The following is an 11,626-nucleotide window of genomic DNA, read 5'->3' on the forward strand; positions in this document are numbered from 1 at the left end:
CAGCTATTGGCTTACAAAACTGTCAGAAAAGTTAGCTGGGTAGTTCGTGCCTTTTATCCCAGTGCTTGAGAGTCTGAGGCAGGTGGACCTCTGTGAGTTTCAGGCCGGCCTGGTCTACAAATCAAGTTCCAGGGCAATTAGGGTTACTCAGAGAAATCCCTACCCCACCCCCGGGGGTGGGGGGCAAGAATTAGAAAAGTTTATAGTCTTAAAAATACAGCCTGCAAATGTCAACATAGAAGAAAAAAAACTAATAAGAAAAGAGAATACTTTGTCATGAAAAGGACTTTTATTCTTCATACAAAGGATAGAGAAATACCTGTTTTACTAATATAAATATGAATATAAATATAAAAATTGACAAGAATTCACAGAGATCCACCTTCTCTGGGCCTGCGTGTTGAGACTAAGGAAATGCCCATCCTCTTGGCTCTTTTGTATTTTTAAACAAAGGCATTGCAATTTTGACTTAGAGCTGCCTTTCATCTTCTCTGATTATTACAGAAATCAGCACCGCTCACTGTTCCTTAAGTGATATATTCCCAGCTAGAGCTTTTTGGGTACCATCATGTGGCCCACCAGTAGCACTCACGGTTGGCTGGGCTCACTGGTTATTCCCGCTCTGGTGTTTTCATCCGTCACGTGTTCCTGAAATGTGGGAGGGGCTGTGTGGCTGCGTCTGTCATTGGGCCCTGAAAGATTTAGGCAGGAAAAAAAAAAAAGTGAGATGTAGCCATGGTTCCTTCCAGAACACCACACGCTGAAGCCAGGACACCCAGGGCTGGCTGCTGAGAGCCCTGAGACTTGGGGGAAATCTTATGTGACAATTAGCCACAGAGACACTTCTTTATTTTTACACAAAATCACAGGGGCAAATATCTTCAGCCAAAAACACTGTCTCACTCAGTGGTACTAAAAGGATGGAAAATACAGCCTAACCCTCCAATGACCCCAAAAAGTCAGAAGTTTAGAAATACTATCTCACTCTAAAAGAGCCCTAACTCCAGCCTCCAAAGAAGCACTAAATACCTCAAATTCCAGACACTGCTCTCTGCCAGTAAATAGGTAAAAGGTCACACTTCTTGCTGGTCCAGAGCCTGCTTTCTATATGGAACTAGGTGAAACGGCATAATTCCCTGATCCTGGCCTAGTAAGATAACAGGAAATGAGCTGACTAACCGCTTATCTGGCTTCTGTAAACTGCTTGCACCATAAAAGGAAAAATTACACACTGAAACTCCCAGTCAAACTTAAGTCCTAGTGACCTATCTTAACTGCAATTTGTCACCCCCACCCAGGAGCCCTTGCAAATGCGGACCTCCGAGACTTTAGGAAACTGATTGGTCCACGGAATGCGGGCTTGAATGATTTAAAATGATTGGCCTAGAAACTATGGAGTGGTACAAATCGATTGGCCCACACCGTGCAGGCTCTTGATGCTATGAAATTGGCTTGCGATGTGCAGGCTTTATTGTAAACCTTATAAAAACTGTCCCGGTTCTGCACTCAGGGTCCACAGTCCTCTAGCCCTGTGTGGCGAACAACTGTGGGCCCCAGCGCACTTGGAATAAAAGTTCTTTTGCTGTTTGCATCAAGATCGCTTCTCATAAGTGATTTGGGGTGTCGCCTTTCCTGAGATGGAGCCTGGGGGGGGGGGTTCCTCGCTTTGAGGGTCTTTCAGTACAAGTCAGAGGAAGAAAGATGCTGGTCCAAGCTTGTGTGTCTAGCCTAACCTGGTTCACAACCGGCGACATGTGTTCATTTCTTGCAGTTTGGTTGGTTGGTTGCCTGTTTTTTTTTTTTGTTTTTTTTTTTTTTTTTTTTTTTGTTTGTTTGTTTTTTTGTTTTTTTGTTTTTTTGTTTTTTTTTTTTTTTTTTTTTTTTTTTTTTTTTGAGACAGGGTTTGTTGGTGTAGCTGTGGCTGTCCTGAAACTCGATATGTAGACCAGGCTGGTGTCGAAAAGAAATTCTCCAGCATCTAGAGTGCTGGGATTAATAAGCCGCCATGCCCGGGAATCCCGATTTCTTTAATGTTTACTTTTAAAACTAACATATAACGTGTTGGGTTCCCCAGTTGTACACATGGACCACCACTTTGTGTATCCTCCTCTGCCTCCCACAAGTCATTCCCTGATGGGTTCCCTTCCTTCACGGAGACAATCTTTCCTTTTGAGTCCTTATCACTGTTTCCCCCTTTCTACTCCCTTTCTCCTCATTTTCTGTTTGGTTTTTTTGCTGTTGTTTAGCTATGTTTACTTTGGTGGTCCCTGAGATTTACCTACAGTCTCAAACATGTTAAGCAAGCCCTCTGCCCCTGAGCTACATGCTAGCAGCGAATACAGAAATTTGGACCCTACTTCCGGGAGAGAGTTGGGGGATGAGGAAGGATTTTAGGAAAGTGGAAAAATGAGAAAACAAAGATGGACTGTGACGGGCGCTTCAGTTCACTGGAGCAGGGGCCGTGGTTCCAGATTCTACTTGGGTTTCCGCTGTCGCTACACACCAGGGGTATGAGGCAGTCTGCGTCCCGCGTGGACTCGAGACTGAGCACCGCCTGCTGCAGTCGAGGGACACAGGCGCTGCATGTGCGCTCTCCTCCTGGGAACCGTGTTGCGTGGGGTCGCTGAGGGGCGAGGGGACGCTGAGACCCAAGGCCGCCTCCTCCGCCTCGCAGGCTCCTGGAGCACAGCAAGTGTCCGTAGGTCCGGTTGGGTAGTGGCGGCTCGCTGCTTGTTTGTTCCTCGCCTGTAGCAATTCAGACCACATGGGTTTTCCCACATGCCAACCCATGCTGGGACTGACCCTAGGGCTTGATTCTAGCTGGGCAAGCCTCAGATTAGCCTTCAGCATTGATGTCTTAGGCTTACTATTGCTACATATTTGGCTTATATTTCCACATTGTACTCCATCACTGAAGGAAGGCAGGACAAAAACTCAGAGTTGCAACCTGGAGACGGGAACGACGTAGAGGCCTCAGAGGGATACTACTTACTAGCTTGTTTAACCTGCTTGCTCAGTCCAGGACTAGCAATACATGCAATGTGCCGTGGGTCTCAGCCCCCCAAACCCCCAATTCCTCCCTTCCCTCCCACCACCACCTTTGTCAATCACTAAGAAAATGTTCTATAACTGGATCTTCTTGTTTGTTTGTTGCTGTTGTTGTTTTGGGCCGCTCTCACCCACACACACTAGAACTCCTGGCTTGCTTCAGCTATATCAGGCTTTTCTCCTACAGCCACAAATCATCCAAACGATTTGTCCACCCAGAGCTCTCTTGCCACTACCGTCTCCATTCTACTCCCTTTTCTCTCTGCCCTGGACTCTTCCAGTTGCCTCTAGATTGGTTCTCTCTCATCTCTCATTCACAACACCCAGCCCCGCCTGCCCCTCCCCCACTAAGGGGAGTTTTGTTTCTACTTCTCTCTCTCTCTCTCTCTCTCTCTCTCTCTCTCTCTCTCTCTCTCTCCCTCTCCCTCTCTCCCTCCCTCTCTCCTTCCTCCCTTTCCTTCCTCCCTCCCTTCTTCCTTCATACTTTTTATCCTTTGGTTTTGTTTTTTCTTGAGACAGGGTTTCCCTGTGTAGCCCTTGGCTGTCCTGGAACTTGCTCTGTAGTCCAGGCTGGCCTCCTACTCTGCCTGCATCCCTCAGTCCCTATTTGTTCCAGTGTCCCTCTGGCTGGCATCCCCTGTCCCTTGCCGTTAACCCTCCAGCCCAGAGTCTGGGCTGCCCTTCCCACAGCTGCTTTTCCTTATAGAATTCAGCCATTTTGGCTACACCATTCCTTTTAAAAAACCCCTTTGCTCTCTTGGCCAGGCCTTCTTAGTCGGCAGCTCTGCTCTCACTCTCCCTGCCCGCCCCCCAAATGGCCCAGCTCCGTCTGGACCTTTGGAGACACTGTTCCTCTTCTCTCACACATATCTACAGTAAGCCTGCTTGTCATCCCAACCTTGGGGATGGGATGCTTCAAGTTCCAGCCCTGTCAGGTTACTTACTGAAACCCCATCTAAAACAAAACAACATAAACAACAATAACAAAACACAAAAAGGGGCTGGGTGCTGGGTGCAGGGGAGTGGGGTGGGGGAGGGGATGCCAGCGAGATGGCTCAGCAGTTGGGAACACTGGCTGCTCTTCCAGAGGATCTAGGTTTTAGTCCCATCACCCACATAGCAGCTCATAGTAAACTCCTGTTACAGGGGATCTGACACTCCCACACTGAGTATAAAATAAAGTTAAATAAATATTTAAAGGGGGGCTGTGCACCCCGGAACACTCCTTTGATATCTGTACTCACGACCAGAGGCAGGTAGAACCCTGGCCATCATTGTCTACATAGAGCAGTTCTCAGTCTGTGAGTCTGGACAGACATTTACATTACAATTTATAACAAGAGCAAAATTTACAATTATGGAGTAGCAACAAAAATAATGTTATGTTTGGGGGTCACCATAATCCAAGGAACTGTATTAAAGGGTTACAGCATTAGGAAGGTTGAGAACCCCTGACATCAAGGGTTCTAGGACATCGAAGACTGCATAAGACCCTGTTGCTAAATGTTTATTTTCTTTCTTTTAAGGCTGGAGAGATGACTCACAGTTAAGAATGATTGCTGCTCTTCCAGAGGACCAGAGTTCAGTTCCCAGCACCCACATTGGACAGCTCACCACCTATAGTAACCAGGGGTTCCCACAACCTCTTCTGGCCTTCTAGAGCACCTCCATGCATGAACACAGACACATGCATATAAATAAAAATAAAATAAATATTTTTTAAAAAAACACAAAAAAGAAGTAATTAAAAAGAAAAAATCTGTGCTACTATGAGTGACTGTGACTTGTTTCCCAGCCCCAGGTTCACTGTGGCTCTAACTCCCCCTAGTTCCTGCGATACCTGAGTGTAGAATTAGTCCTTCACTCTGGCAGTACCAAAGTTAGAGCAAACTCCTCCTTCCTTGGACTCTCCCTTAATGACCTAAAGCAGAGACTCCCACGCAGATTTACTGAACCACTTTTACTCCCTCCCCTTGTGGTACGCATTTTCTCTATGTTCTGCCTCTCTAAGCTGTAACAAGTAATAAATCCACTTGCTCAACCACATACCCGAGCAGGGGTGGCACACACCTATCATCCTAGCACTCAGGAGACAGAGGCAAGTCAATCTCTATGAATTTGAGACCAGTCTGGTCAACATACGTTTCAAGCCAGCCAGATAACTGGCTCAAAAGAACAAAACGAAATCAATTACACTTATGTTACTAATATTAGTCTTGGCTACAAAGCCCTGATACCAGTGTCCTCAAAGTGTATTTGTTTTTACAGATTCTACTTATTTCATATGTGAAATATGTGAGTACATCGTCACTGTCTTCAGACATAGCAGAAAAGGCATCAGATCTCATTAGAGATGGTTGTGAGCCACCATGTGGCTGCTGGGATTTGAACTCAGGACCTCTGGAAGAGCAGTCAGTGCTCTTAACCACTGAGCCATCTCTCCAGCCCTGATCTTTACTTTTCAAAGGAGAAATCCCTTCTCATACTTATACCTATGCCCCTGTTCTGCCAAGACTTTGCATTTACCCTGTCTCCGCCCCCTCCCTTTCGGCCAAGCAGGAACTGACTTGTCCCTTGCTCTGTGTACTGAGGTGCTAAGCATATCATTACTTGTGTTACTTAGGCTGCTCTGTGGTCTCTGTTCAATTATGTGGTAGAAAAAGAATAAAGCAATAGTGTTTGCAAAAAAAATATTTTTGGAAAAGAAACGGGCTGGAGAGATGGCTCAATGGTTAAGAGCACTGACTACTCTTCTAGAGGTCCTGAGTTCAATTCCCAGAAACCATGTGGTGGCTCAAAGCCATCTGTAATGAGATCTGATGCCCTTTTCTGGTGTGTCTGAAGACAGCTGTAGTGAACTCATATACATAAAATAAATAAATATTTTTAAGCCTGACATCTTGGTCATTTTTAGTATATGCATCTAAGCAATACATAATCCTTTCAGTTTAGCACGGAGCCAATGTGATGTAATTTTTAAATTTTAAGAATTCTGGGTACCTTCTGCTTCCATCTTGTTGCTTTGGAGAAAGATCCTTCACCAACACAGGTTCTTCACAGAGGTGAAAGCGTCTGTATTTCCGTTCTTCTGGGTTCATCCTGCCCAGGTGTGACTGGCCCCTTACCTTCTTACCTGAAGTCCCTGAAGAGAGTAATTGGAGAATATTTTTAGAGTATTCTAGGACAGGGATACACAGAGAAACCCTGTCCTGAAAAAAAAAAAAGTGGTGGTCCATGTCTTTAATCCAGCATTCAGGAGACAGAGGCAAGCAGATTTCTGTGGGTTCAAGGCCAGCCTGGTAGAGATTTCTGTAGTTCTAGGCCAGGCCAGCTAAGGTAACACAGCAGAAACACTATCAACATATAAAAGAAGCTAGTGGACAGAAAGGCTTCCAAGCTGTTTCCCGGCAGACTATATACAACAAACACTGCATGCTTGAAAAGAGCTCTAGTACAAATGTAGAAGCACCAGGAGCTTTGTTTGTTTTTCGAGACAGGGCTTCTTTTGTGTAGGAACTTAGAGATCCACCTGCCTCTGCATCCCAGAGTGCAGAGGGACTAAAGGCATGTACCACCACTACCCAGCTAAAATCTTTATAATTTCAGGGGCGGGGCTGGAGCGATGGCTCAGCAGTAAAGAGCACAGATTGCTCTTCCAAAGGTCCTGAGTGCAGTTCCTAGGAACCACATGGTGGCTCACAACCATCTGTAATGGAATTTTCTCAGTCAGTGAAGATGTCTATATCTGAATCAACCTACCTTTCAACAGAGGAATTGAATCTGTGTCTCTAGCCAGCAGATCCTCTGACATATGATCCACTAGATGCAACATCATCTCAAGGATCAAGCTGGAAGAGACCCTAGAAGACACTAAGTAAAGGAAAAGTCTTTATGAAACTATAACCTTGTCTTCTGCAGGATCTCCCTAAACCGCAGTAGGAATTTCCCAGTACTTTGTGATTGTATTGAACACATCGGAGTTATATTTGTGGTGGTGTGGACAAGTGGAAGGCCCTGCACTCAGTAATCATGACATGGCTGGGAGCTCACTTCTCTTTGCCTCCCAAGTGCTAAGACTAAAGGCTTGCACCGATAGGTTCAGCGTTTATAGTTGGTGAAATGTGGTCTGGCTATGCTCTGAGTGAGTGCTCCTTTGGGAGCACAAGAATGGAGAGGGCTGCCTCGGCTGGGATTGGAGGAACTTTAGAAAGAGGCATCTCCCCATTCTTATTAGAGGCGGGATGGTAAGTTCAAGGTCTGGGTTCCATAGTTAGACACTGTTTCAAAAGATGGTGATTAAACTGAGCAAGATGGCACATGCCTTAATCCAAGCACTTACTTGGGAGATAGAGGCAAACTGATTTCTATGAGTTTGAGGCCAGTCTGTTCTACATATTGAGTTCCAGGGCACTAAAGCTATTTAGAGAGACCCTGTCTATCTAAAAAACAAACAGCAGCAGCAACAACAACAACCAAACAAAAAACACTACCGCCAACAAAGACAGTCAAGAATCAACCTCCCTTGAACAAATGAGCAATAGAGGCAAAAAGTGTGGCATTTTGTGAGTTTTCCCCTGTTACTGCTCAGTGGGGGAGAGTGCAGGAAAGCCTGGGTGGTGGCATAGGCCTGTAAGGCCAGCTGTCAGGAGGACACAGGAAGATAACCACTCATTCTGGGCTCATTTGCTCTACATAGTGAAGCCAGGGGTGTACTGGAGACCCATCTCAGAGGGCGGAAACAACAAATAAGGAATACAGAGAAGAGAGTAGAGCTAGGGAGGCACTGCTTTCGTTCAGCAAGAGACTGGAGTGGAGGCCAGTGGCGGGGATTATGTGGGCCCCAAGCATTGACAGTCAGTTGGCTATGGGAGAGACCTAAGAAAGTGGCAGCATTAAAGGTGACTTGGTGGATACCAGTGAGGCCGGTGATAGGAGACAAAATGAATACACTTACTTTGCTCTTCTCAAAAGCATTGAGGTGAAACATGAGAGATTATAAATATGCATTATATTATATTAGATATAAACTTACAGTTTTGGTTCCATGCAGGGAGTTCTTTCTATGCTGTTCTTTCCCCTGGAGGCCCCTGCTGTCTCTAATACCCCTGCTTCCAATCCTCTTGTCCTCCCACTGGCCTAAGGAGACACTAATCCGGGCCTTTTAGCTGTTAACTCTTCGTAGCTCTGTTTTTAGCTTTCCCTCTAGAGAAGACTGTGCTTTTTGCTCACCGAATGCTGGACTTGGAAAGACAGCAGATTAAAGCATTATTCAACCCAGGAACTTCTCTACTAAAACTAAAGCTGAAAAATACATGTTTGACTTAAGGTTAATAAAGATAAGTTGGTATTGGGAAAATGATTTTTCCATCTGTTGTTAAAGGACTAGGTGTGGGATCCCTTGCCTGCAATCCCAAGACTCTGGCTGAGGTAGGAGCAGTGAGTCTGTAGCTAGCCTGGGCTACACAGTTACTGTCTTTAAAAAAAAAAAAAGGGTCAGGTGGTGGTGGTGCACACCTTTATTTCTAGCACTTGGGAAGCAGAAGCAGGTGAATCTCTATCAGTTCCAGGCCAGCCTGATCTACAGAAGGAGTTCCAGTACAGCCAGAGCTATTGCACAGAGACATCATCTCTAAAAACAAAACAAACCAACCAACCAACCAAACAAAAAAACCCCCAGCCACTGGAAGGCCAAGACCATGCATGGATAGGAATGAGTCCTGAGGTCTCTTTCAGGAAAAAAGACCCTATGGGAGTATTGTCCCTGACTTAATTTATGGCAATGGGGTTTTCTCAAGTGAGGGATGAATCAGATAATTTAACATTTTCCCACTAGAGCCTGAGGTGGTCTACTTCTTCCCTCCCTCTGCCTTGGTTTGTTCTTGATTTTCAAGACAAGGTTTCTCCGTGTAGCCCTGGTCATCTAAGACCATCAAACCCAGAGATCTGCCCGTCTCTGCTTCCTAAGTGCTGGGATTAAAAGTGTGCACCACTGCCCCTGGTTTCACTATGCCACCCTGGCTGCTAGGACTCAATAAAGGAGGCTGAACAAACTCAGAGAGATTCCAAGTGTAAGATTAAAAGTGTGTACAAGACCTGGCTATGCATTTTTCCTTTCCTTTCCTTTCTTTCTTTCTTCCTTCTTTCCTTCCTTCCTTCCTTTCTTTTTTTTTTAAATTAGGGTTTCTCCACATAGCCCTGGCTGTTCTAGAACTCACTATGAGACCCTGTCTCCAAAAAAATATTAATAAACATAAAAGAATACATCTTAAAAAAAAAGATGTGTTTATTTGTTATTTATATGAGCACACTGTAGCTGTCTTCAGACACACCAGAAGAGGGCATCAGATCCCATTACAGATGGTTATGAGCCACCATGTGGTTGCTGGGAATTAAACTCAGGACCTCTAGAAGAGCAGTCAGTGCTCTTAACCACTCATCAGTGGTTTAAATAAACCTTAAAAAAAAGCAAAACACAGAAACTTACTGGAAAAAATATAAAATATAAAATTAAAACTTTGAAGTATAGAATTAATGATATATTTATTATTTAATATATAATTATATATTAAAATTAATTACAAAATATAAAAAATATAGCCTGCAATTATAAAATTCACACACAGAAGCTTTTGCTTTTCTCTCTCTCTCTTTTTTTTTTTTTTTCAGTCCCAGTGCTTTTTTTAAATAACATTTAGATGCTTGCTCAAAAGTAAGTCTCTGCTATCCTGGTAAAATGCTACTAATGATGCGTAATTTTTATCAACTAAAAAGCACTTTGTAGTCTGTATAATGATTAGTTGCAAGAAAAATTGTCAGAGGATGAAATCTCATACTTTGGAGCCAGAAGAACAGATGGTGAATGTGTTAAAGAAGGATTAATTTATCAGAAGCTGGATTTAGGTCATTGCTGGGATGAAAGAAAGCAAAGGAGACAAAAGAAAGAGGAAAACTTTTAGCATAAAAAACCCCAGAGAATCTGAGTTAGAAGTTACCCTGCTCTACAAATTTTCAGGAAAACCTGTCTCAAAAAACCAACAATGAATGAATGAATGAATGAAGTGAGGTAGCTTTTCAAAAGCCGAGAGTTTCATAAATCTCCCTCACTTTGTAAAAATTCTGGGCAAATCTTTTCATCTTCTCCATCTGGTAAATCATTTCTTTGCACATATTTTTCCTTTTTTAAATGTCTGGACCCTGGTGTCCTGAAGCCGTCCTGTCCTTCTTTTCCTTCATGTCATTTTCCCCAAGTCTTTTAGAACCTGCCCAGTCTTGAAAGGTCAGAACATAGCCCACGTGAAAGACACAGTCTCCACTGGTATCAAGACCAGAAGTGGTAACACAATCATTTGATCTCAGCATGATGAGTGCAGAGGCAGGAGGATTGCTGTGAGTTGGATGCCAGCCTTGTCTAAATAAATAGCACAAAAACCAAAGGGAACTTCCTGCTTGCTACTCTGGTTTGGATTCAGGTGCACCTCCCCCACCAAAGCAAAGTACTTTCCAGACCTGCTCTGCCTCTGCTTAGGGGCTTGGTCAGAGAAGATTACTGCTTGTTTGTTTCTAACACCGGGGAAGTGAAAACAGAAGGATCCTGGGGGTCAATGGCCAGCAAGCATTACCAAATCTCAATGAGCTCCCATTTTACGCAGCCTAGTCAGGTCGTGGTGCATGCCTTTAATCCCAGCAGTAGGAGGTGGAGACAGATAGATCTCTGAGTTGGAGGCCAGTTTTAGCTACAGAGCAGGTTCCAGGGCAGTCAGGGCTATATTGAGAAACCTTGTCTTGGAAAAATAACAATCAAAAACAACAATGCTCATCCTGAGAGGGGCCCAGTGCCACACAGGAAACCTCAGCATCCAGTGTAGTCACCAGCTGGTTAATAGAGAATTTGTTTTGGTTTAAGCTCATGTCTGAACAGTCTTCTCTGACAGCTTTGGCTATCTTGGACCTATAGATAAGGCTGGTCTGGAACTCAAAAGATCCGCCTGCCCCTTTCTTCAGTGCTGAGATTGAATGAAGGCCTGCGCCAGTACACCTGGCTTTGTGTTTTGCTTTAACCAAAAATGCTAATAATGCTAATAATAGACTCAGGGACACTGGGATGGCTCAGTGGGTAGAGGTGCCGGCAGCCAGACCTGAACCCTAGTTCAATCCTTAGGACTCACTTGCAGTAAGGGGTGAACTGACTAGTGTAGGTTTTTGTTCACCAGTGTGCCTTCCAAAATAAGGTGTAAAATAGGATCTGGGCATGGTGGCTCAAGGTATTGATCCCAGCACTTAGAGGCGGGCAGATCTCTAATCCAAGGCCAGCCTACAAAGTGAGTCCCAGAACAGTCAGGGCTACACAGAGAAACTCAATCTGGGAGAAGAAAAGAATAGGAAAAAGAAAAGAAAGTAAAATCAATCGGAGCTTTCCCTAACAGCAACAACAAGAAATCTCTGAGCTCTCTAGTTGTCTCTTATGTGTGGTACTGGGGATTGCACCAAGGACCTTGTGTGTTAGGCGAGCCCAGCATTGTCTTTTTTAACTTGTCTTGTGTATGCGTGTTTTTGTCAGCAGGTATGTGTATCATGTGTG

General features: G+C 44.4%; 1 protein-coding gene across 1 annotated transcript in view; it reads right to left on the reverse strand.

The window, feature by feature from the left end:
* The window catches only part of RPGRIP1 (RPGR interacting protein 1), a gene marked incomplete at both ends in the record, with an annotated part of 44,651 nt that extends 37,771 nt beyond the window's left edge, over window positions 1-6,880 (reverse strand). The window contains 4 exons of the mRNA XM_080926361.1: window positions 593-692; window positions 2,504-2,745; window positions 6,049-6,190; window positions 6,808-6,880. Coding sequence (XP_080782487.1) covers window positions 593-692; window positions 2,504-2,745; window positions 6,049-6,190; window positions 6,808-6,880 — 557 coding nt within the window. The remainder of the gene's footprint in view (window positions 1-592; window positions 693-2,503; window positions 2,746-6,048; window positions 6,191-6,807) is intronic.
* Between the last annotated feature and the right edge of the window lie 4,746 nt (window positions 6,881-11,626).

Source organism: Micromys minutus (assembly GCF_963924665.1).
Source record: "Micromys minutus genome assembly, chromosome: 12".
NCBI classification, from domain to species: Eukaryota; Metazoa; Chordata; class Mammalia; order Rodentia; family Muridae; genus Micromys; species Micromys minutus.